The following is a 26216-nucleotide window of genomic DNA, read 5'->3' as shown; positions in this document are numbered from 1 at the left end:
GAGAAAGAGGAAGAGGATGAAACGTCTGGTCCTGACCCATTAATGTCACAGGACCCACATTTTCTCCCATCCTCCTCCTCTGAACCACACCTCATAACACAAGGTGAACGGAATGACCTTGTCAGGGATTTGGAACTACCCAAGAGTAAGGCAGAGCTGTTGGGCTCCAGACTACAGCAGTGGAATCTCCTGGCAGGTGATGTTAGGGTTTCCATGTTCCGTGACTGTCAAAAGGATCTTGTCCCATTCTTCTTCATGGAAGGTGATCTTGTAGCCTGCAACAACATCGATGGTGTGATGGCAGCCCTCAACATCGTTCACGATCCAGATGGGTGGAGACTGTTCATTGATTCATCGAAGACGAGTCTTAAAGCTGTTTTACTGCATAATGGCAATGTTTTGCCATCAATTCCAGTTGGTCATGCAGTCCATATGAAGGAAACCTATGACAACATGAAACAACTTTTGAGGTGCATAAACTATGACCAACATCAGTGGCAGCTTTGTGGCGATTTGAAGGTTGTTGCTCTCTTGCTTGGTCTGCAGATTGGATACACAAAGTACTGCTGTTTTCTCTGTGAATGGGATAGTCGTGCGAGAGATTCCCACTACATCAAGAAAGATTGGCCACTCCGACAGTCATTGGAGCCTGGGAGGAAAAGTGTTCAGCATCCACCACTTGTTGAATCAAGGAAGATTTTGTTACCACCCTTACACATCAAGATGGGTCTGATGAAGAACTTTGTCAAGGCCATTGACAAAACACAAGCAGCTTTCAAGTACCTCCGTGGAAAATTTCCAAGGTTAAGTGAAGCTAAGATAAAGGAAGGTGTCTTTGTTGGTCCTCAGATTCGTGAACTTCTTTGAGATGATGCATTTGACCATGCACTGCGTGGCAAGGAAAAGACGGCATGGAAAGCCTTCCAGTTAGTGGCAATAAATTTTCTCGGAAACAACAAGGCAGACAACTACAGGTTGTTGGTGGAAAACCTCCTCAAGGCATTCAAAAGCCTTGGTTGCAACGTGTCACTAAAGATACATTTTTTGCACTCTCATCTAGATTTTTTTCCACTGAACTGCGGAGCAGTGAGCGACGAATACAGCGAGCGATTTCACCAGGTCATTGAAACAATGGAGAAACGCTATCAGGGCAAATGGTGCCCATCAATGCTTGCAGACTATTGCTGGACAGTGAAAAGAGATGCTCCATTTAATGAATACAAGAGACAAGCCAAGAAGCGCTGAGTAGACTCTGAATAGGACTAAACTATGTACATAATAGTTTTTTGCCTTTTGTTTCATAATAAATTTTATTTATATAACCCTTTTGCTGATTTTTAAAGTGTTACATAAACAGGACAGGTGAAATATTATAATGTAAAGCAACCATAAACACATGAAAAGACCTAGGTTTACAATTTATGATTAAAACTCTACTATCTACACAATATACATAGACATAAAATGTAAAAACTTAAACACCTTAGGCCTTGTCTACACTACAAGACTATTTCGAATCTACTTAAGTCAAATTTGTGTATCCACAGTAAATACACTAATTCGAATTTCTGAGTCCACAGTAACGGGGCTGGCGTCGACTTTGGAAGCGGTGCACTGTGGGAAGCTATCCCACAGTTCCCGCAGTCCCCGCTGCCCATTGGAATGCTGGGTAGAGCTCCCAATGCCTCCTGGGGGAAAAATGTGTCGAGGGTGCTTTGGGGTAACTGTTGTCATTGAACCGTCAATCACGCCCTCCCTCCCTGAAAGCTCCGGCGGGAAATCTGTTCGCACCCTTCTCTTGTCGGTTACAGCGCGTACGCCACAGCACTGCGAGCATGGAGCCCGCTGTGATCATCGCTGCACTTATGGCCGTTGTCAACTCCTCGCACCTTATCGTCCACCTCTTCCACAGTCAGCTGCTGAGAAATCGTGCGAGGAGGCTCCGGCAGCGCGGTGAGGACAGGAATTCACAGAGTGGCGCAGACCTCTCAGAAAGCAGGTTACACCACGCCGTGGAGATCATGGTGGCAATGGGTCAAGTTCATGGTGTGGAACGGCGATTCTGGGCCCGGGAAACAAGCACGGACTGGTGGGACCGCATAGTGCTGCAGGTCTGGGATGAATCACAGTGGCTGCGAAACTTCAGGATGCGTAAGGGCACTTTCCTTGAACTCTGTGACTTGCTGTCCCCTGCCCTGAAGCGCCAGGACACCCGGATGCGAGCAGCCCTGAGTGTGCAGAAGAGAGTGGCCATAGCCCTCTGGAAACTTGCAACGCCAGACAGCTACCGGTCAGTAGCGAACCACTTTGGTGTGGGCAAATCTACCGTGGGGGTTGCTGTGATTGAAGTAGCCCACACAATCGTTGAGCAACTTCTCTCAAAGGTAGTGACTCTCGGAAACGTCCAGGACATCATAGATGGCTTCGCCGCGATGGGATTCCCAAACTGCGGTGGGGCTATAGATGGGACTCACATCCCTATCCTGGCACCAGCCCACCAGGCCAGCGAGTACATTAACCGAAAGGGCTACTTTTCAATGGTGCTGCAAGCACTGGTAGACCATAGGGGACGTTTTACCAACATCTTCGTTGGGTGGGCGGGCAAGGTTCATGACGCGCGTGTGTTCAGGAACTCTGGTCTGTTTAAACGCCTCCAGGCAGGTACTTTCTTCCCGGACCACAAAATAACGGTTGGGGATGTGCAGATGCCTACAGTGATCCTCGGGGACCCAGCCTACCCGCTAATGCCCTGGCTCATGAAGCCCTATACAGGCGCCTTGGACAGAGAGAAGGAACTCTTCAACTACCGGCTGAGCAAGTGCAGAATGGTGGTGGAGTGTGCTTTCGGACGTCTCAAGGGGAGATGGCGGAGTTTACTGACTCGCTCGGACATCAGCGAAAAGAATATCTCCGTAGTTATTGCTGCTTGCTGTGTGCTACACAATCTCTGTGAGAGCAAGGGCGAGACCTTTTTGTCCGGATGGGAGGTTGAGGCAAATCGCCTGGCTGCAGTTTACGCTCAGCCAGACACCCATGCCAAGAGAATATCCCAGCGGGAAGCGCTGTGTATCCGGGAGGCTTTGAAAGCAAGTTTCCTCAGAGAGCAGGGTAAACTATGACTCTCCACTTGCTTTCAAGAGAAACTGACCCTGGGCCTGTGTCTGTATGTGTCGATTTCGATCTGCGGTTACATACCCCGTTCTCCAAGTTTCCCCCACTTCCAAAGCACGTTTTAAAGCAAATTAATTGTAACACTCATTATTAATAAATCTTTGTTTTACTTTGCATTTCTGTTCAGGTGTTGAAACATGGACGCATACTGTGCTGGGCACGGTGTGCACTGATGTACAGACCGCTTGTTCCATAGAGGAATGACATCCTCCTGCTCCTACATAGGTCTCTGGGGTGGGGGACGGTTGCAAGTGGTTGTGCATGAAGAGGAGGGATTGCAGGAAGGGGCTCAGGGCAGCGGAGAGGCTCGTTGCTACGGTGGAAGTGCATGGTAAGGGCAGCGTGCCTTAACATTAAGGGGGTGGTAGGCGCTAGGACCCTGGACAAGCATACACATCACAGAATGACCCGGGGCAGCATACACCACACAGAGTGACCCTGGTGCCTACTGACTGCAGTGTGTGTGTGCCCTGCAGTTGATCATGGCCCCAAGTCTGTACCCTGGTAATGTAGGCTATACCGTGCAATTATAAATCCCCTCCCCCCCCCATACACAAAAAAATCCTCTGACACGAAAGACGTGTCCGAAACAGTGAATAACAGCAAACAGCTTTTAATAATCTAATACACACTGGGGGGATGAAACTTGGATTTGGGACTGGGTGAGCCTGTAAGGGAAGCACTTCTACAAATTTATAGCGTGAGAGGTGTGTGGTACATTAGCGCTATGCAGTGGTGCAGTGACAGTTCTCACGGCCCCTACCGCCCCGCCGTCTTGTACTTTTGGGTGAAGGGGGGGCAGGACTTCTTGGTGGGGGAGGGCAGTTGCAGATACACTGCAGGGGGGCTCTGTCCTCCTGCCTGCGGTCCTGCATAACATCAACAAGGCGCCGGAGCGTGTCCGTTTGCTCCCTCATTAGCCCAAGCAGCGTTTGAGTCGCCTGCTGGTCTTCCTGCCGCCACCTGTCCTCCCGTTCGATGTGTGTGCGATGCTGTTGACATAGGGTCTCCCTCCACTGTCTCTGCTCTGCCGCCTCGGCTCTGGAGCAAGCCATCAGTTCCGCGAACATCTCGTCCCTAGTCTTTTTCTTTCGCCGCCTAATCTGCGCCAGTCTCTGCGAGGGGGATGCCGGGGCAGTCCGGGAAAGAGCCGAAGCTGTGTGATGGGAAAAGTAACTGATTTCCTTGAATAGATACATGTTTGCGAACAGTGAACACAGTCTAGTCAGTTTCTCTGAACAAGACCATACAGGGCAACAAGTCTCACGAGATCTCAGGACAAGTTCGAGATTTCGGAATACGCTCTCATTGGCTGCGACATTGCACAGGAGAGCGGACAAGTGGGGAGAGATAGCTGAATCCGTCTAGCAGACAGTCCTGGTAAGCCTTACAGTACATTCTGCTTATCAGTTAATGGATAGCTGTGCCCTCCCGCTAAAGGCAATCTGGAAATCATATACTCTGACCCTTTTCCAGCCACTCCCGCCAGTGCACGGGAAAGATCAATGTATGCTTTTCCTATGTGGCCTACAACACGTGGCTGTTAAGCGAGGGTCATTGTTATGCAAAGTAAAAGTCAACCATTCACAACAGTAACAATACACTAATTGCCCTAATTAGATGCAGCATTTCATGAACGAGATTACCCTGATGCGGGTCCCTCGGAGTCACAAAGAGCGGATGCTAAGGGAAGCCCTGCAGAGACCAGGACCATATGCGGCCATGCTTGTGGAGGCGATGATTCCCATCTACATAAGGATGTCCTGGCGCGGAAGAGTGTGCTTCCACGGAGCACCCAACAAGGCACCTCTCCCCAGGAACCTCCTGCGGAGGCTTTTCGAGGACCTAAATGAGACCTTTCTTGAATTGTCCCTGGAGGATTATTGTTCAATCTCTATATGTGTGGACCTACTTTTCATATAGTTTTTCATTGAAAATTTTATATATAGTATTTCTATTTTTTATACCTGTTTTATAAAAAATAAATGTTTACATGTTTATAGCACTTACCGCCTGATCCTTCCCCTGATTCAGAGTCCGGGTTAACGGCCGGGGAGGGTTGGTAGGGGATCTCTGTGAGGGTGATGAAGAGATCCTGGCTGTCAGGGAAAGCGGTATTGTGTTCGCTGTCGCCTGCGCCGTCCTCCACAGACCGTTCCTCATCTTCCACATCGGCGAACATCGAGGAGGAACTGTCCAGGTTCACTATGCCATCCACTGAGTCCACGGTCACTGGTGGGGCAGTGGTGGCAGACCCACCTAGAATGGCATGCAGTGCTTCGTAGAAGTGGCATGTCTGCGGCAGGGCTCCGGAGCGTCCGTTTGCCGCTCTGACTTTTTGGTAGCCTTGTCTCAGGTCCTTGATTTTCACGCGGCACTGCATTGCATCCCGGCTGTATCCTTTCTCTATCATTGCTTTGGAGACCTTCTCGAAGGTCTTTGCATTCCGCTTGCTGGAGCGCAGCTCCGACAGCACAGACTCCTCGCCCCACACAGCGATCAGATCCAGGACTTCCCGGTCTGTCCATGCTGGGGACCTCTTTCTATTCTTGGATTGGCTGGACTCCTCTGCTGGAGAGCTCTGCATCGTTGCAGGTGCTGCGGAGCTCACCCCGATGCCCAGCCAGGACGTCAGATTCAAAGTGCCCAGACAGGAAAATGAATTCAAATTTTCCCGGGTCATTTCCTGTGTGGCTGGTCAGAGAATCCAAGCTCCGACTGCTGTCCAGAGCGTCAACAGAGTGGTGCACTGTGGGATAGCTCCCGGAGCTACTAAGTTCGATTTGCATCCACACCTAGCCTAATTCGAGCTAGCCATGTCGAATTTAGCGTTACTCCACCTGTTGGGGTGGGGTACCAAATTCAAACTAAAGAGCCCTCTAGTTCGAATTAAATGGCTTCCTGGTGTGGACGGTTGAGCGGTTAGTTCGAATTAACGCTGCTAAATTCGAATTAAAGTCCTAGTGTAGACTAGGCCTTAGAAACAGTAGCCAATCAGTTGTTTTAATTGTCATATTTGAATTCAGCACATCAAAATACATAATAAATAGCACATTTTATCTCTGAAGCAGACGACTTCTCAATAATTGTAGATCAGTGTTATCTGAGTCTATGACCTCAGGGGTTCCATATCTGCACACCACTTCAGTTAAGAGCTTTTTAGCTGCAGTCCTAGCACTGTTATCCCTAATGGGGAATGCTTCCACCCATCCTGAAAATGAATCTATAATAACCAGCAAATATTGGAATCCTTCTTTTCTTCTAGGCAACTTATCAATAAAATCCATCTGTATTCTATGCCATGGTCCCAACCGTCTCTGGTGCATCATTGGTAGCCAGTGCGGGGGACGGGCTTTGTCCTTTGCACAGCGCACACAATTTTGCACCCACGTTTTTACATCATCCTCCACCCCTTCCCAGTCTGCTACCTGCCTTAGCCTCCTTAAGGTCCCTTTGTCCCCTCATGCATGAACTGATGTGCCACGCTGATTAGCTCCTGCCGTTCCGTCTTTCCTGGAGTTTGGCTGCAATGATTACTGACATCGCTAGATGGCAGCAGAGTGTCAGAAATGAGCTCGCTAGCGTGGTTCTGATTTCTAGTTACAACCACTACGTTCTGCTGCTGGGCCAGAGGTGTAGCGAGCGCCCTCCGTACCTCCGACCGAAGGGGGCCCCGCAAGGAAGGGGGCCCCTAAAAGTGGCAAAAAAATGTAAGGTATAACTAGGTAAGTGACATTTATTGACGCTAATGCACAATCCATGTCGGTTTTACTAACAAAACCGTGAAGTCATTATGATATATCATAATGCTATTGGCTACATCAGTTGTCTGTCGGTTAGTTTCGAATTTTAGTTGGACCCATTCAAAGAATGTGTATTTACGTTCATAATGGCGGTCGGCGGATAAATGTTATTAATTTAGTTGTTTAGTTTTTTATCGTTTCCAACGCAGAAGCGTACTTTGTGATGTCTAAGAGAACGTATAAGAGCGGAGCTAGTAAACGAAAGGCGGCAAAAGATGCCGAGAAGGAACTTGAGAAAATTCCAAAGTTGTCAATGTATTTTGTGCTGCAATCCAACGTACAGGTACAGGCACATGAAACGGACAGCGCTAGCAGCGACGAATCGTATCCAGAAGTATCCAGAAGTGCTTCAAGTGAGGTCGAAGGTGAAGCCAGTTGTTCTACCAAACAAACTGTGACAGATATTCCAGCTGCTGCCGGGAAAGAAGTATCTGAATCTGAACCACTGACTGATGATCCAGGAGAATGGCTGTCTATAATATCGGACAGGCAAGTGTGTGACATTGTTGCACGTGGCCCACCGCAGCAGAATGAAAGTTACAAATTTCCATTTAACGAGGAAAGACGGAGGTTCACAGGTACTCATTTCTATCGAACCATGGCAAATGGCGAGAAAATAAGATGTTCATGGTTAATGTACTCAGTTCAGAAAGATGCCAATTTTTGTTTTTGTTGTAAATTATTTGGCACTGGCGACATACCGCTACGTCGTGGAACATCTGCTTGGAAAGCACTGTCAAAAAGACTTCAGCAGCATGAAACAGGCAAAGGTCATCAAGACTGTATGGTGAAATGGTTTGACCTTCGGTCAGGCATAGTAAACCATACATCTATTGACCAACTCGAATTGCAGGCTTTTCTGAAAGAAAGAGATTTCTGGAGAAATGTTGTCAAACACATGGTTGATGTCGTTATTTTCTTGTCCGAAAGAAACTTGGCATTTCGAGGAAGTAATGAAAAGCTCGGCGATCCTTCAAATTGCAACTTTTTGGGACTGTTTGAATTGCTTGCAAAGTATGATACTGTCCTCAGCAAACTTTTACAGACGATTAAGAAGGCAGAGACACATGTTCAGTACCTCAGTCCACAGATCCAAAACGAGCTGATTCAACTTGTTGTCAGTAACATTCAAGAGGCCAATATAGTGCAGCTTAAAAAAGCAAAATATTATTCAGTTATTTTGGTGGACTGTACTCCCGACGTGTCACATGAAGAACAGATGTCTGTGGTGTTACGCTTTGTTGAATGCAACAGTGAAGATGGTGTCAATATTCGTGAAGCATTTGTTGGTTTTCTTAATGTTCATGATACAACTGGCGAGGGCTTATTGGAAGCGTTTCTTGAAAAGGCAAACAACTTAGGAATAGACATTGCTGACATGAGAGGCCAAGCTTATGATAACAGCGCAAATATGAGAGGAAAGAATAAAGGAGTTCAAGCCCGCATGCTAGAAATAAATGACCGTGCCTTGTATGTACCATGTGGAGCTCACACTTGGAATCTTGTGATCTCAGATGCGGCAAAGTCATCGAAATATGCCGTTGACTTTTTTGGTCTGATTAACAGAATATATGTTATCTTTTCTTCGTCACCTTCACGTTGGGATATACTTCAAGAACATATGCCAATATCTGTTAAAGGGTTATCGGACACTTGTTGTTGGGAGTCTAGAATTGATGCTGTGAAGCCATTGCGTTATCACCTTGAAGAATTGTGCAATGCTTTGTCATCTTTGCGAGAATATGCACTCGAAAAGAAAGATGGCAATACAGCAACAGAAGCCAGTGCGCTTTTAGACCATGTTACTACGTGGCCTTTTGTTCTGACTGTGTACACGTGGTACAATATACTATTTCACGTCAATAAAACCAGCAAATTAATTCAGTCACCAGATGTGTCAATTGACGTACTGCAGGCAGAAGTCGGTGCTACAATGAAGTTTTTGGAAGACTATCGAAATACAGGATATAACTCTGTGGTCACAAATACACGTGAAATAGCAGAACATATGGGTATTGAGCAGGTGTTTCCAGAAACCAGGGTGCAACGTAAGAAGAGAATGTTTGATTACGAATGTGCTGATGATTCGAGTCGTCTTTCTGCCGAAGAAAAATTCAAATCGCAGTTCTTTCTTGTTCTCACTGATCAGGCCATATCTTCCGTTTCGTCGTGATTTGACCAACTCGTGCAGTGGTATAAGTTGTTTGGATTTCTGTACAACGCTAACAGCCTGAAGCAGTGTCACAGAGAAAATGAACTGGAGAATCACAGCAAAAATTTTGAAAGAAAAATGGGAGACATTGATGCCAACAAACTCATAATGGAATTGAATTGTTTTATTTATGTCATCAGGAAAGAGAGAGGACTTGTCACGACAAACAATTTTTTAACGTACGTATACAAGAACAGCCTTCAGGAGATATATCCGAATCTTTGCATTTGCATCAGAATTCTTCTGACCACACCAGTTACTGTCGCCGGTGCTGAAAGGAGCTTCAGCAGAATGAAACTGATCAAGAATATCCTGCGCTCAACTGTGACAGATGACAGGCTTTCTGCGCTTGCAGTTATCTCAATCGAAAATAAGATTGCCAGATCTCTGGACTATGATGCATTGATTAACCAATTTGCGGAGAACAAGTCTCGAAAGAAGTGCTTTGCGTAAATACGGAATACATGTACACTGTAGGCCTATGTATACATAATATGAACCCTGTACATTGTATAAAATAAATACCGCATTCCAGTTTCTGCATTGTAAGGGGCCCCGGACATATGTTCGGAGGGGGCCACGTTCTTTGTTGCTACGGCCCTGTGCTGGGCGATGGCATCGGCTCGGCTGTTCCACATGGCTTCAGCACTGCGCTCTCTGCTGTGAGCTTTAACGTGCCGGATTTTTAACTGATTGGGGTTCCTTGTCACCTAAGCATGGATCCATTTCCATTTGTCTAGGTATGCTATCTCCTTTCCATCTGCTCCCTGCCAATTATTCTGTTGCCAGTCAAACATCCAATACTGTATGCCTTTCATGCAAAAATCACTGTCTGCATAGATATAGATCAGTCTGGGAGAGGATTCATATAACTTTAACACTTGATATATGGCATGGAGCGCCACATGTTGGGCTGAGCCATGATCCAAATACCCTTGAATCACTTCCTCCTCTAGGTTTATAGCAGCATACTTAATATACCGTTTCCCTTTAATTACTACCGAGCTGCCATCGGTAAACCAGATATGCTTCTCCTGCCCTGCTGTGTCTAAATCCCTTAAGGGGGGCGCCTCCACCAGTGCAATTCTCTGTTCTAAAGTAATCTCGGGACATTCATGCTTAGTCCCTTTTTCAATTAAAGCATGAGTCAATAAATCAGGTTTAGATACTGTTTCGGTAACGACCCCTCTATTGACCAGGATGAGGGTCCATTGAGCCATGCGTGTATTGGAGACCTTACTCCCGATCAATTTGCCAGATAAGATATATTTGAGCGGAGTATGAGTACTTTGAATTGTGATAGGTGCTGTGCTCGTGAGAGGTTCAAAGGACTGGATTGCCCAAACGGCTGCTAAACATTCACGCTCCCAGGGGTCAAAATTCAGCTCAGCACCTTGAAGTTTTTTAGAATCCTATGCTACAGGCACTAGTTTGCCTTCCTCATTGCTTTGTAAGAGAGTAGTTGCCAATGCAACCTCAATTGCAGCTAGTCTGATAACAAAGGGTTTTGATTCATCAGGGAAGCGTAAAGCCGGGGCTGTGACAGCCTCTTGTTTTAAGGTATTTAAGGCGGACTCTTGTTCTGGTCCCCATTCCCATTGTGTCTTTTTCTTTAATAACTTCCATAAGGGAAGTGTGATCTCTGCATATTTATGGATATGTGGCCCTAGGAAATTGAACCCAACCAACAGAACTCGTAAAGAGTGCACATCTGTAGGGGCGGACATATCCAGTAATGCTTTCACCTTGCACTGATCCACTTGCCTCCCCTCCTTCCCAATCACTATACCTAAGTAAGTGACCTGTGGTTGCACCAATTGTGCTTTTTCTAAATTTACCTTAAACCCTGTTTTTTGGATTAATGCCAAAACATTTTCAGTAAATTTTTGTACTTGTTCCCTGGTGTTCCCAAAAATCAGAATATCATCAACATAGGAGAAGACAAATGATCTTTCCTGCTGGTTCAGACGATCCAACATATCTACCACATATCTACCAATAGTGGGGGAATCTTGAAAACCCTGTGGTAGTCGGCAAAACGTAAATTGTTGGTGGTTTATGGTGAATGCAAACCTATCCTGGGACTCTGGGTGTAGGGGTATAGCAAAAAAGCAGTTAGCCAAATCGATCACTGAGAAGTATTTGGAGGTGGCTTGTACTTTCTGTATAACCTGTGTCATGTCTGCCATGGGTACAGACCCTTTATTAATCCTCCTATAGTCTATAGTTAACCACCAGGACTTTCCGTCTACCTTTAGAGTAGAGAATTAAAAGGAGAGTTAGTTTTTCTAATAACTCCCTGTTGTTCCAAGTCCTGTACAGTCTGAATCAGTTGGACTTCTGCTTCCTTTGGGTAGGGATATTGTTTTTGAGGGGGTACCAGTTCACCTACGATCTTAACACAGGCATTGATCTTTCCACAGTCTGTTTTACTTTGAGTCCAGACTGTGGGGAATTTTGAGCGCCACTCCTCGGCTTGCTCTGTAGTGAGAGCAGCAACACGTTTACCTCCCCCTTTGGTTACAATGAGATTCTGCTTTTCCTGGTCAGAGCAGTTGGAGGGGATTTCTAGTTTCCATAATATGCCCCCAGGTAAATCGATTATTATGTTGTTTTGATACAGCCAATCTGCTCCTAAAATAATTTTGTCAGTCATGTCAGGGGTCTGAATTAAGTTCCCTTTTGTTCTAAAACCTTGTATTGAGAATGGGACCTGTGCCCATTCCCAGCCTGTACTTGGCTTTCCCTGAAAAGATTTTAAAGTGACTTGCTTTACTCTCTCCTCTGCCTGTGGAGCAGTTTTAATTAAAGAGACAGCAGCCCCAGTATCAATCAAAGCTAGTGCAGGAGTGCGATTCTCCTGCTGGACATAAATGTGCGGTCTCCCTCCAGAGTCCCAGGACATTTTATCGATGAGTCCCCATTGCTGCGCTCCTGTATTATGTGGGGTGCTCATGTCCAGCAGGCCCCCTAGTCCCGGTTGCTCGGGGGGGCACTTGCGGCTATGCTAGTTACACGCTCCTGATTCTCTTGTGCTTGTAGGGCTTCTTGGACTAGATCTCGAGTTGGGGCTCCATCCCAGCGCTAGCGACCTCAGGAGCCCCCTATTCCCATATTGCCACTCTCATTGGAGTAAGTTATTTGCTCAAGCGCAGCCACAAAGGGAGCCCTTCCTTTTTTTACTTGGAGTGCGGGGCCGGAATGAGTGGTGATCTGTTTGATCCCATCTCGGAGCTCAGTCATGCTCACGGGCTGGTTAGGTGCCCAGACGCTGAGCTTATTGGCATAGTAAGGGAGAAGAGTCGCAGCACAGTCCCTCAGGGCGTCTGTGCCGTATGCTACAGTGTCAGGGTTATTTGCAGGGGCTCCTTGGGCATCTTCAGGGCGGGTGATGCCTGCCATGACCTGCATAAGTCCCCAGCGGGATAGGTACCCTTCAGGGTCTTCATTAGGTTCCTGCATCATGCTAGCCGCATTAGATGTCGGCGACCCATTTGTTCCCCTAGGCTTGCAAACAGGGGTATGAAAGTATTGTTCTCCCTGCTTTCTCTTATCACCCAATCAATGACTCCCTGTAATTCGGGTGCTGCACCGGTGGTCATGAGGCGTTTAAGCTCAGGGACTGTTAAATCTTCTCTGCCTGCCAATTGCAGCACACGCAAAGTCCATTTTGATAAATTTTCCCGGTTAAGGGGTCCAAGCATTTTTGCCATCGCTTGGAGATCAGCTGCTGATACGGGGACGGTTGTAGTAGCTGTGCTAGTCCCTGCAGCTGTGTCTGTTCTTGTTACAGTAACTCTGTTAATGGCTGCAACCGGCCTGTGGGGCTCAGGATTGCTGCTCCATATCTCTCTTTCCCATACCTCGCTAGATTCCCTCGGGGCATCTTCCCAGTCAGGGACGTCACTCTGGGGATCAAAGTCGCACTCTCCTGCCGTTACCGCTGATGTTACCGCTGCTATCTGGCAGCTTGCGAATCCCAGCCTTTGTTTAAGGTGCTGGATAAGGGACTCGCATCGGCTGTGATTAGCGGGGAGAGCTTTACTTTGTTCTATGGTTAACCTCTTTACCATGCCTTGCAATACTTGATTTCCTTTTTCTATTTTTTCCTTTTCCCCGACCTGTTCCTCTAACTTCTTTTCTCTTTGTTTGCCCTCCCTGATTGCCTCCCGGAGAGGGTCTAACTGGCTTTGCACCCCCCCATCGCTATCACTTTCCATCTGTCTGCCTCTTTTTGCATATGAGTGAGTTTTTCATGCAGGGAGGCATTCTCCTCCTGGCAGGATGCCAAGCGGGAGTATAAATCCCTGCATTCCTCCCACAAAAGCCAGATTGCTGCTGAATCCCTTTTAGTTGGAGTAGGCTTGTACAGGATTATATACCTTGCCAGCCTATCCTCCAAATCTGAAATAGTACACACATCTCCCAGCCCCCCTTCAGTCCACGGGCTGTGTCCAAACCTCTGTAGTACTTGTTTAAAGGGTGTGGGTTCTTGGACAAAAGACAGCGTTCCCTGTTTTTCTCTAAAGATGTCTTTAGACTGTGTCTTCCTAAACATTTTCCCTAACAAGTGTGCCATAACCAAGAACAACACAGGAAACCAAACTGATACATATCAGAACACTATAACCTCCAATTCCTAAAGGAGTGACTTACAAATAGCAATTTTCCCTTTTTAACTCCTGAAGGAACAACTTAACCTTCTCTGGGCCAGAGGGAGAGACACTAAGCCTCCCTCTGTATTACTCTGCCCCCTACCACCGAGGGTTCATACACCAATTATACAAATTTGATGGAGCTACAAACTTCTCTGGAAGACATAGTGGAGTACAAGCTTTGCTCAGAAAAAAATGTAACTCTAATCTCTTCAATACACACTGCAGAGGCCTTATGCTCCAACTAGCGCTAGTATGAGCTGCAGAATCTTCACACGGCATTTAAAAAGCTATACATTGAATCAGGTATTGGGGGTAGCCAATAATAAAAGAAGACTAAAAGATTTATTTGGGCATAAGCTTCCATGGGTGAAAAACCCACTTCTTCAGTTGCGTGGAGTGAAAATTACAGATGCAGGCATTATTATACTGACACATGAAGAGAAGGGAGTTACCTCACAAGTAGAGAACCAGTGTTGACAGGGCCAACTCAATCAGGATGGATGTCATCCACTCCCAATAATTGAGGCGGAGGTGTCAATACCAAGAGCCGGGGGAAAGTTGCTTTTGTAGTGAGCCAGCCACTCCCAGTCCCTATTCAAGCCCTTACAATGTTTACACAAGCCCCATTGATCCTAACTTCCCTCTGTTTGTGAAAATCTCTCCTTCCAAATGTAAACTGCACCTGTCTGTGCCCTCAAGGCCCTTTGCATTCCGGGGTGGGGGGTGGGGAGGGGAGATACTCACCCCAAGGGAGGGCAGGGGAGGCGGCTGCTGTTTTCCTCAGGGAGGTTTCTGGCAGGGAGGGAGGAGCTTTACCTCTCACTGGCAGGCTATCAGGGGTTGCCACCAAATGCAGGTGCTCAGTGAGTGACTCACCTGCCAGCCCTGCTCTCACCTACTTCCTCTCAGTGTGGCTTCACTTTGGGCTGCTGTCCTGGCCTGAGGCAGGTTACAGCCACTTCACCTTGTCACAGTCCAGAACCAGTCAGAGCTTCCTCCACCGCTATGTGGTGTGAGCCCTGAGTGAAGTCAGCACTTGTCAGAAGCCCCCTGCACTTCCCAGCCTCTTGCGGGCGCCAGCGGCCATAGGGGCCTAGGGCCACGTTTCCAAGAGAGCTCAGCTTTGAACTGCTCCCAGGCAGGCGCCTGTGTGACATGGGCAGGTTTCTGGGGGCTCTGAGCAGCCGCACTCGAAAGGGCAGGGCGGGCGGTGACGCACCCCTTACAGGACTGGATTGCACCCAAAATATCACAGACACTGCAGAAAAGGGTCACAAACATGATTTGGGGGCTGGAGCAAACATCTCACAGTAGGAGACGGAAGGAGATCGATCTGTTCAGTTTAGCAAAGAGAAGAGTAAGGGTACGTCTACACTACAGGATTATTCTGATTTTACATAAACCGGTTTTGTAAAACAGATTGTATAAAGTGGAGTGCACGCGGCCACACTAAGCACATTAATTCGGTGGTGTGCATCCATGGTCCGAGGCTAGCGTCGATTTCTGGAGTGTTGCACTGTGGGTAGCTATTCTGTAGCTATCCCATGGTTCCCGCAGTCTCCCCCGCCCCTTGGAATTCTGGGTTGAGATCCCAGTGCCTGATGGGGCAAAAATCATTGTCGCAGGTGGTTCTGGGTAAATGTCGTCAGTCATTCCTTCCTCCGGGAAAGCAACGGCAGACAATCATTTCGCACCCTTTTCCCCTGGATTGCCCTGGCAGATGCCATAGCATGGCAACCGTGGAGCCTGTTTTGCCTTTTGACACTGTCACCATATGTGTTCTGGATGCCACTGACAGAGGCGATACTGCAGCGCTACACAGCAGCATTCATTTGCTTTTGCATGATAGTAGAGACAGTTATCAGCTGTTCTGTACTGTGTGCTGCCATTGTAAATTGGCAATGAGATGATGGTTATCAGTCATTCTGTACTGTCTGCTGCTGTCATGGGTGCCCGTGGCTGAAGTTGGCTGGGGGTGCAAAGACAAAAATGGGAATGACTCCCCAAGTCACCTCCTTTATGGTATCTAAAAATAGAGTCAGTCCTGCCTAGAATATGGGGCAAGTGTACTAGAGAACCAGAGAGCACAGCTGCTCCATATCAGATCCTGCAGAAATGATGAGCTGCATGCCATTCACAGAGGGTGCCCCTGCAACAACCCCACCTGTTGCTTCCCTCCTCCCCCAACCTTCCTGGGCTACCATGGCAGTGTCCCCGCCATTTGTGTCATGAAGTAATAAAGAATGCAGGAATAAGAAACAGTGACTTGTTAGTGAGATAAAATGAGGGTGAGGCAGCCCCCAGCTGCTATGATAGTCCAGGCAGGACATTAAACGGTGCCGGGGAGAGGAGCCCAGCATCCCGCTACTGTGATAGTTCAGGCAGGACATTAAGCAGTGTGGGGGAGAGGAGCCCAGCATCCCACTGCTATGATAGTCCAGGCAGGAGATTAAGCAGTGTGGGGGAGAGGAGCTGAGCATCCTGCTGCTATGATAGTCCAGGCAGGACATTAAGCAGTGTGGGGGACAGGAGCCCAGCATCCCGCTGCTATGATAGTCCAGGCAGTACAGAATCTTTTCTTTACACATGAAAGGGAGGGGGCTGATGGAGCTCAATCCCCAGTTGCTATGATGAGGATGGTTACCAGCCGTTCTGTACCATCTACTGGGAATTACCAGGAATCATTCCAATTTTTACCCAGGAGCCCCCAGCCAGCCAGGAGCACTCACAGGCTGATGATGACAATGGATAGCAGACATATTGCACCATCTGGGGGGAGGGGAGGGGAGCAGATACTGCTCTTCACTGCCACAGCATCGCATCTACCAGCAGCATTCAGTACACATAGGGTGACATTGAAAAAAGTCAAGAAACAATTTTTTTCCCTTTTCTTTCACGTGGGGGTGGGGGAGTAAATTGACGAGCTATACCCTGAACCACGCTGGACAATGTGTTTGAACCTACAGGCATTAGGAGCTCAGCCAAGAATGCAAATACTTTTTGGAGACTGCTGTGGACTGTGGGATAGCTGGAGTCTTCAGTACCCCCTCCCTCCCTCCATGAGTGTCCATTTGACTCTTTGGCTTTCCGTTACGCTTGTCACGCAGCACTGTGTAGCCTGGAGATTTTTTTCAAATGCTTTGGCATTTCGTCTTCTGTAACGGAGCTGTGATAGAACAGATTTGTCTCCCCATACAGCGATCAGATCCAGTATCTCCCGTACGGTCCATGCTGGAGCTCTTTTTGGATTTGGGACTGCATGGCCACCAGTGCTGATCAGTGCTCCACGCTGGGCAAACAGGAAATGAAATTCAAAAGTTCGCGGGGCTTTTCCTGTCTACCTGGCCAGTGCATCTGAGTTCAGATTGCTGTCCAGAGCGGTCACAATGATGCACTGTGGGATACCGCCCAGAGGCCAATACCGTCAATTTGCGGCCACACTAACCCTAATCCGATATGGTAATACCGATTTTAGCACTACTCCTCTCGTAGGGGAGGAGTACAGAAACCGATTTAAAGAGCCCTTTATATCGATATAAAGGGCCTCGTAGTGTGGATGGGTGCGGCGTTAAATCGGTTTAACACTGCTAAAATCGGTTTAAACGCATAGTGTAGACCAGCCCTGAGAGGTGACTTTCTGTCATGGATTCACAAGGCCTGGTCTGTGCCCTAGCCTTCAGCCAGGCCCTTGAGAGTGACCCCTTGATTGTGCTAGACCCCACAATCCACACAATTCCACAGAGGCAAGTCCATGGCTTCAGTGACTCAGAAACTGGGCCTTTGAGCACCAGCGATCCCTGGCTTTCTCCATGGCTCCCTGAAGCAAGTCCAACGAGCCAGACCCCTGCAGGAGACTTGTTCTACCCCTTCAGGGCTCAATGTTCTCAGGGAGTATCTGCAGTGACACCAGGCAGCCTTTTCCACACCAACTAACAATGTGTTAGTCCCCTGGCCTATAGAGTCTGAAAGTCCTTAGGTCAGCACAGAGAAGCAAAGTTTAAGAGAGGGTTCAGCCTGGCCAGAGCTGGGGGTCTGCTGAGCAGGGCTGCTGGAGGCTCCAGCTTGACTCACTCTCTCCCTGTCCCTTTTTGTCTCTCAGTCCCAAGTGAGTTCCTGTGTCTCTGTCAGCCCAGCCCTTTAACACAGACCCCTGACACCTTCTCCCTTTGTGCTCCAGCTCTGGGCTATTGCTCCTCTTCCCTGTAGAGAGGTGGGGGGAAGAAACTTGGTGTAGGAGTTGATGCTCATTCATTGAGGCTTCCCATTGTCTTTTCAAAAGCCTCCATTGATATGGGTTGATTCCAGCCCAGACAGTCCGAGTGACTCTACATCTCAGATACCCTAGCCTGCTCGGCCACGTCCCAGTGAGAGAAGCAATGCTTTCCCCCAAAGCAGCAGCGATGCCAAGGGGATTGGTACAGAGACCTACTGATTGTTCATAGAAATATTTCAGTAAAATTCCCCACCTCTCACATCTTCATGGAGAAAACACAGGGTACTAAAGGGCTCTTTAATATAGTGGAGAAAGTCATAACAAGAACCAATGGCTGGAAGTTAAAACTGGACTAATTCTAATTAGAAATAAGGCACAGAATTGTAACCGTGAGGGTGATTAATCACTGGAACAAACTACCCAGGGAAGTGGTGAATTGTCCATCTCTTGCTGTCTTCAGATAAAGACTTGGTGACTTTCTGGAAGATGCTTCAATCAAACACAAGTTTGGGCTCAGTAGAGGGGTAAATGGGTGAGAATCTTTGGCCTGTGGCACATATAGACTAGATGTCCTAATGGTCCTCTCTGACCTTAGTCTATGAATATTGGGAAGTGGGCTAATGTAAACGTAACTGATCCATGGACCAGGGCTATGAAAGTCAGACAACCTGGCACTGTCACTGCATCCCACTCACTCGCTGTCTGGTTTGTTATTTCTCCTGTTCCCCAGAACAAGCTACGATGACGGGGAAGGTTCCCTCGTTCTCCCCCGGCTCCACAGTGAGCTCCGCTCTGCCTGGCTACGTCGCTCTCTGCCTCGCTCTACAGGTTCACAGGCTGGAGTCAGGTAGGAGCTCCAACCTCCTCATTCATGCTGCACTAGGCACATCTGACTAGGGCTCAGAGCTAGACCTCATCTCACAGTGAGGATATTTGCTGGCTTCTTCATTCTGTGCCTTAAGTGAACCCCTTATATTGTCCCACCCACCCCTGGGGCTGGCTCCACAGCTACTTGGGCATTTTGGTTCCCCCCGCTGTGGTTTCCATCCTGTTAATTTAACCAGCTCTCTCGGTCTCTCCTGATGCTGAGTCTCTGCACCGAGACCCCCACATCCTGTGCAGTTCCACAGTGACCAGTTCTCTGTTTCCTGCACTTTTCAATCTGCCTCCTTCTCTCTCTCTCTCCACTCTCTGACCTCTGACTTTACCTTTAAAGCCATTGCCTGCATAGTGATGATCTGTTTTCATATCTTTACACCTTGTCAGCCTTTACACCACCCCTTCTGCAGATAACGAGGCCCCTGTGCTGGAGCAGCACGACAAGGCCTTGGTGTATCAGAGACCCAGGCCCCAGGGTGTCCATGAGAAGTTAGAGCTTTATTCAGAGATAATAGGGACAGTGTATGACACTCACATGTGAACTCTGTGTGACAGATACTGCAGCCACATGCGGCATTTTGGGGACTATCAAATTCACGTTATGCATGTTCTGTTTATTTGTGTCCCCTTTATCAATGGTATCTATACATGTTATGTGTATCTTTGTGGGCTCGGGATTGTAATCTATGCCATGGGGGAGGGTTACCCCATCTCCTTCAGAATTTGCCAACCATGTGGGGTAATTACTTGAGGGACAGGTAACAGCTCCAGAGAAGTACCACCCCTCAGGAGAATTGCATAAACTGGGTTAGACCAGGTCCCAGAAGCCCAAGAGAACAAAGATTTTTGGTATAAAAGCTGAATTTGAACTGACCAGAGGCCCGAGATCTTGGGCTGCAAAGTGACAGGACCTGTTAACCAAGAGGACAAACCCTTAGAGAAAGGTTGGAAAGACTTTGGAACCTACCAGAGAGTCCCATGTGTCAGATGAGAATTCTTTGGGATAAGTGTAATGTGTATTCAGACCTTTTATTGATTTATGGTAAATTTTTCTCTGTCGGGCTTTTGTCTTTAAATGGTCTCACTTCTAAATCAGGGCACTCTCTTACTGTGTGTCTTACTGCTGAATTAATGTTACCCCCAGCCCCTCACCAATTAAATTTCCTTTTTTCACTGTACATTTCACAGCACAATTCACAGTGACTGGACCTGACCACCCAGTCACTGCCTCCGTAGGTGGGGAAGCCGTCCTGCCTTGCCACCTCTCCCCCAGGATGAGTGCTGAGAACATGGAGGTGAGATGGTTCCGATCCCAGTTCTCTCCATCTGTGCACCTGTACCGTGATGGGCAGGATCAGTATGGAGAGCAGATGCCGGAATATCGAGAAAGAACTGAGCTCTTGAAAGACGACATCACCAATGGGAGAGTTTCCCTGAGAATACGCGATATCCGACCCTCCGATGATGGGCCATATGTGTGTTTTTTTCAGTCTGGTGTCTCTTATGAAAATGCTGTATTGGAACTGCAGGTGGAAGGTCAGTAACTTCTGATGATTTAATGTCTTCAGTTGGGTAATAAGTGGAGTCACAGGGTTAATTGTGAGATGACACAGTTTTTCTCAGTATAAGCAGCAAAGAATCCTGTGGCACCTTATAGACTAACAGACGTTTTGCAGCATGAGCTTTCGTGGGTGAATACCCACTTCTTGCATCCGAAGAAGTGGGTATTCACCCATGAAAGCTCATGCTGCAAAATGTCTGTTAGTCTATAAGGTGCCACAGGATTCTTTGCTGCTTCTACAGAACCAGACTAACACGGCTACCCCTCTGATACTTTCTCAGTATAGTGAGGCAGTAACTGTGCTCTGGATAAGGTTGATTCTAGTTTGCTGTTTAATATCCATTTTTTCTAAAAGCAGCAAAGAGTCCTGTGGCACCTTATAGACTAACAGACATATTGGAGCATGAGCTTTCCTGGGTGAATACCCACTTTGTCGGATCCAACGAAGTGGGTATTGACCCACAAAAGCTCATGCTCCAATATGTCTGTTAGTCTATAAGGTGCCACAGGATTCTTTGCTGCTTTTACAGATCCAGACTAACACGGCTACCCCTCTGATACTTGACATTTTTTCTAAGTTCTCTATAATTCACACGCAGACTCAGATTGTTTTGAAAACTGCTGTGACTCATTGGAGTCTGGGGTCGAGTTAGTGGCCCATATTTGAGGTCTTTAGAACAAGGAATTAATGAGACACACAAATACCCTTCAACTGTCAGGTGGCATTAACATGTTGTGGTTATTACAACTATTTTGTGCGCATCTGGGGATGAACAATGACTCTGATCCTCCCCAAACTGATGCCATCAGCTGGGATTGATCTCGGCTTGTGTCTGGCCCCTTAAGGGTAACAGTGATTGATACACAGGGCCCTGTAGCCCAGACCCTGGTCTAAGAGTGGGAGAACTGAGAAATTCCCCACCCCCAGCACACGTAGAGGCAGGAGACCTGACCCCTGAAGGTGCTGTCAGAGAGACCAGCAAGGGGACAGAGGTGCAGCTAGTTCTGTAACCATGACATGAGGTTTAGGTCAGATGTAGCGAACTCCTGGTCTCCATTCAAACACTGAGCCTACTGCACACAAACCACCCCTGACTTGCAAAATGTTATCGCCTCGTCTCCCTTGCCCTGAGGATTCCTTGTGGGACGTTGCCTTCACTTACCTCTCACCAAGCCCTGGAGATCACTGGCATATCTGACACCAGGCTGCTGACAATCCCCATGGCAAGGAGTCTGTGCCCTGCTACTGACACAACCTGCACAACTCAGCACTGAAATGAGGCATGATCGATCCCTCAAGGTACACCTGCATCTCTCTGCATATCACAGTGATAGCTCTGCCAACAGGCTCCAAATAATCCCCTCCACTAGTCATTACTAGATGATCATAATGGTCCCTTCTGACCTTAAAGTCTATGAGTCTATTACAGCTACACCGAGCACAGTGCATGCAGCTTTAGTGCATGAAGCCAATTCCCAGTGGTTATTACAATCTCCAAAGGGGCAGAGTTAAGGTTGTTTGGGTTTTTACCTTCACTGTGGATTTCCTGGTTTTAGAGGTCTGAGTTTTGCTGAAAAAGGCATTCTGGAAGGGTAGGAGATAATGCAGAGTTAAGGTTGCCTGGAGGTAACTAAGTTTTTTGTCAGTGAATAGACATGAGGAAGGATTACAGGAAGGTGGCATTGTTTGTGTTGTGTTCCACTGATTTGAATTGGAGCATGTATCTGCCTGCACTGCAGCTGCATTCCCTGTGTTCAGTGTAGCTGTACTGACCAGTGGAGAGAGTAGTGGGAACAGGGTCTCAGAGCTGTCACTGTGCTATGGAAGGGCAGGAGATAATATCACCAGGCAGCCTGAACTCTGTGCTAACCAAGGTTTTGTCAGTGAATTTTCTGGATTTTTTTTTTTAACAGAAGGGGAAACATTTGTTGTAGGAGCTAGTGGCCATTTAGGTGATTGTAGTTCTCACCTAAGTTTGCAGTTGCTACACGACTGTGCCTAGGTAATAACCAAAAGCATAGTATGGTGCTTTTCCATTAGTAGACCTGAAAGAGCTTCACATCATTATCCCCATTTTACAGATGGGAAACTGAGGCACAAAGCAGAGAAGTGAGTTGCCCAAGGTCATCCAGCAGCTCAGTGGCAGAGTGAGGAATAGTCCCAGTCCTGGGAACTCTGTTAGGCCACTGAGTTGCTCCGTGGTTGCTCACTGCCCCTCCCCCCTGTATGTTCTGTGATAGCGCAGTGGGGATAATGGTCGTGCTTTGCAATGTTTGCAGTGTGTAGCTGGTAACAGGGCTGGTGAGAGAAATCTCATCCCAGGTCCTTGCCCCAACACCTGGACAGTTTTATTATCCAGCGGCTACTTTAAGCATTTGAGAGGAGACTGGTGTGTCTGTTTCCTTCTCCACCATCCCCCACAACATGTAGCTCCCCTCTGCCCTGCGTTTCTGGGGGCACACGTCACAGGCAGCAGCTGACTGGTGGGCCACACACTCCCTCAGTTATGTAGCCTGAGCTGCACACTGAGCTGGGCTCCTCACCCCAACTGCCAGGCCGAGCTGGGCCCCCTGCCCCTGGTCCAGCCAGACTTCCCCAGGACCCCAGCCATGTTGCAGGCCCACCCAGTCCAACTCCCCCTCCCCCACACACTCTGGCAACCCCACACAGGAGTGATGTGTATTTTAACTATTCATGTCCTGCATTTAAGATGTTTACATTTTCATCACATTCAGCCCCCACCCCACTCGCCCTTGATCACAGATCATACGAGGGGGTTAGACACCCCAAGAGTGACAGGGTCTCCCAGATCCCAGGACATACAGTGGGAAGAAAAAGGAATTCAAATCCCTGCAAAAGGGTAGGGGTCCCCCAGATCCCAGAATGGGAAAAGGGAGAATTTGGGACTGACAAGAGTCCCTGCCGCTAAACCCACAACTTCTACTGCCAACACTCACCATATCAGATACCTCCCACCCCCCTCCTTCCCCTTGCCTGAGAAGGCCCCAACCCTTTTTTCCTCCCTTACCACCCATTCCCATTTATCCCCCTCCCCATAATACCCACATGCCTTGCTGCAGACCCAACCCCTGTTCCCATCTCCTCCTCCATCCCCATCACCCCTCCCAGCGAGTGTTTGTCGTGTAATTTATTTTCTTTTCAAATATAGTTTCAGCATGTTCCGAATTATCTCCTGGATACAGATTACAGCTCAAAAAAGAAAATCAAAATCAAAACAAAAAATCGACCCAGCTTGAAATAGGCCTTGTCTACGCTGCCAAGTTTGGTTGACAAAAGTTATGCTGACAATCAAAAAGCACCATTATAATGTAACCCTTCTGCCAGCTGGAGTGGGCAGCAAGAAGGGCTGGGTTCAATATCCAGGGGGCTCCTGTTCAACAATATAAACAAAACCGCTTGAGCCCCCACCCAGTAACATGGGAAAATTTCACTCTACCCTCTGGGTGCTTCTAAGAGGCAATTCTTCCCCTCTTGCCAGCACAGAGTCTGAGATAGAAATAGTTTCTTTAATAAAAGTAACCTAGCATTAATCTGAGAGAACAGCACAAGCGATATTCATGAACTCAAAAGCATCAGCAAGATGGGTCGCTGCTCCCGCCAGACGGATTAAGATCATTCAGATTAAGTTCATTTTATTTCAGTTTAGCTCATCAGTAAAAGTGTGATCTGGGGCAGAAGGCAATACCTTAATCCTGCATTTTTTGTTATCTAATGTCTGTATTTTGTGGGTGTGAGTGTGGGTGTGTTTCCTGTCTCTCAGTGAAGTCCAGTTTTCTGCTGCCAACTTCTGTGCTCTGGAAGGGTACAAGGCACAGCCGAGGCAACCTGGACTCCCCAGTAACAAAGTTTTTTGGTAGTGAATTAATTTAATGTTTGTCTATACCAGGGGCGGGCAAACTTTTTGGCCTGAGGACTGCATCGGGTTTCAGAAATTGAATGGAGGGCTGGTTAGGGGAGGCTCTGCCCCTGCCACCATTCTGACCCTCCCTGCTTCTCACCCCCTAACTGCCTCCCTAGGACTCCTGCCCCATCCAAATCCCCCTGTTCCCTGACGGCCCCCCTGGAACCCCTGCCCTATCCACCCCCCTGCTCTCTGTCCCTTGACCGCCCCTAGACCTCCTGCCCCTAACTGCCCCCTGCCGCCCAATCCAACCCCCCCTCCTTCCTGACTGCCCCCCTGGGATCCCTGCCCCAGCCCCTGACCACCCCCCACATGCTCCTGCCCTCTATCCAACCCTCCTCCCTCACTCCCTGCCCCCTTACAGCGCTGCCTGGAGCATCGATGGGTGGCGGTGCAGCTGCACCAGGACAGGCAGCCGTGCCGCCCAGCTGGAGCCAGCCACGCACCGCGCAGCACAGAGCACCGGGTCAGGCCAGGCTCTGTAGCGGCGCTGCTCCAGGAGCTCACAGCGCCACCACCCAGAGCATGAGGCTGTGGGGGAGGGGGAACAGCGGGGAAGGGGCTGGTGGCGAGCCTGCCGGGCAGGAGGGTCCCGCGGGCTGGATGTAGCCCGGGGGCCGCAGTTTGCCCTCCTCTGGTCTATACATACACATGAACTGGTTACAGTGAAGTAGTGCAAAACCCTACATGAACGCTCTTAAATGGTTTGGAAATGGTTTATATTAATTAAGCTTGAGTTGATTCCTTCTTGATTTAAGAGTGTCCACCAGGGGTTTGCACTGGTTTAAAAAAAAAAAAAAAACTTTAACGAAACTGGAGCAAGTTTGTGCATAGAACAGCCCTGACATTAAGATTAATTCTATCAAATTGGAATCTGATCCGATTAACTGACCAGCTGCACTTGTGGACTCACATTCAATTCTCAGTTTAATAGGAAATGGCTTTTGATAACTGAGTAATAAAACGTTTGACTCATTACTGGGCACTGTAGGATTATCACAAGTTCATTTATTTCTTCTGTAGGTTTGGGCTCTGCTCCTGTCATCTCTGTGGAGGGCCAGCAGGACGGAGGGATCCGGGTGGTGTGTCGATCAGCCGGATGGTACCCAGAGCCCAAGGCTCAGTGGAGAGATCTCCAGGGGCAGCTCTTACCATCAGCCTCTGAAAAAATATCCCCAGAGGCCAATGGCCTGTTTCAAACAGAGATTGCCATTGTTCTAACTGAAGAGTCCAACCAGAAAGTGTCCTGCTCTGTCAGTACCCCCCGACTCAACCAGGAGAGAGAGTCAGCGATTTCCATAGCAGGTCAGTGCCCGTCTGTGCTGCACATGGATAGGCTGAGACGCTGCAGACATGAGCAGAGAGTGTTTATCATTGTGTCTCCTGTATATTGGCCTGAACCTTCAATGTGCTGAGCACGTCTTGGAAAGTCCTGTATAACCTCAGTTCTCTTTGAATATGTCTACACTGCAATTCAAAACCTGCTGGTGACCCAGGCCAGTTGGCTCAGGCTAAGGGCCTCAGGCTAAGGGCCTGTTAAATTTTGGTATAGATGTCTGAGCTTGGGCTGGACTCTGCTACATGCACTAACATTTCTATGCTGTGCATTGATCTACCCCACTTTAAAACGGGAACAGATCAAAGTGCGTCAGGGAACTTTTAGTGCAGTGCAGCAGGGTGCACACAGCCAGTTAGTGCGCAGCAGGCCAGTGCACAGTGGATTTACACCCCAGCCTGCCGCGCACTAACTGTGCCTATAGACGAGCCACCGTAGAGCAAGGTGGGTGAGTTGTGCC

The 26216-nt window shown here is 48.1% G+C and overlaps 1 protein-coding gene across 2 annotated transcripts in view; it reads left to right on the top strand.

The window, feature by feature from the left end:
- LOC123346488 (butyrophilin subfamily 1 member A1-like) overlaps positions 1-26216 on the top strand; it is a 111774-nt gene that overhangs the window by 6767 nt on the left and 78791 nt on the right. For both annotated transcript variants that reach the window (XM_044983918.1, XM_044983917.1), the window contains exons 2-4: positions 18788-18904; positions 20125-20472; positions 25444-25725. In XM_044983918.1, coding sequence (XP_044839853.1) covers positions 18799-18904; positions 20125-20472; positions 25444-25725 — 736 coding nt within the window. In that variant the 5' untranslated portion in view covers positions 18788-18798. The remainder of the gene's footprint in view (positions 1-18787; positions 18905-20124; positions 20473-25443; positions 25726-26216) is intronic.

This window comes from Mauremys mutica, chromosome 12, assembly GCF_020497125.1.
Source record: "Mauremys mutica isolate MM-2020 ecotype Southern chromosome 12, ASM2049712v1, whole genome shotgun sequence".
NCBI lineage: Eukaryota > Metazoa > Chordata > Testudines > Geoemydidae > Mauremys > Mauremys mutica.
This window is presented reverse-complemented; position numbering and strand designations above follow the sequence as displayed.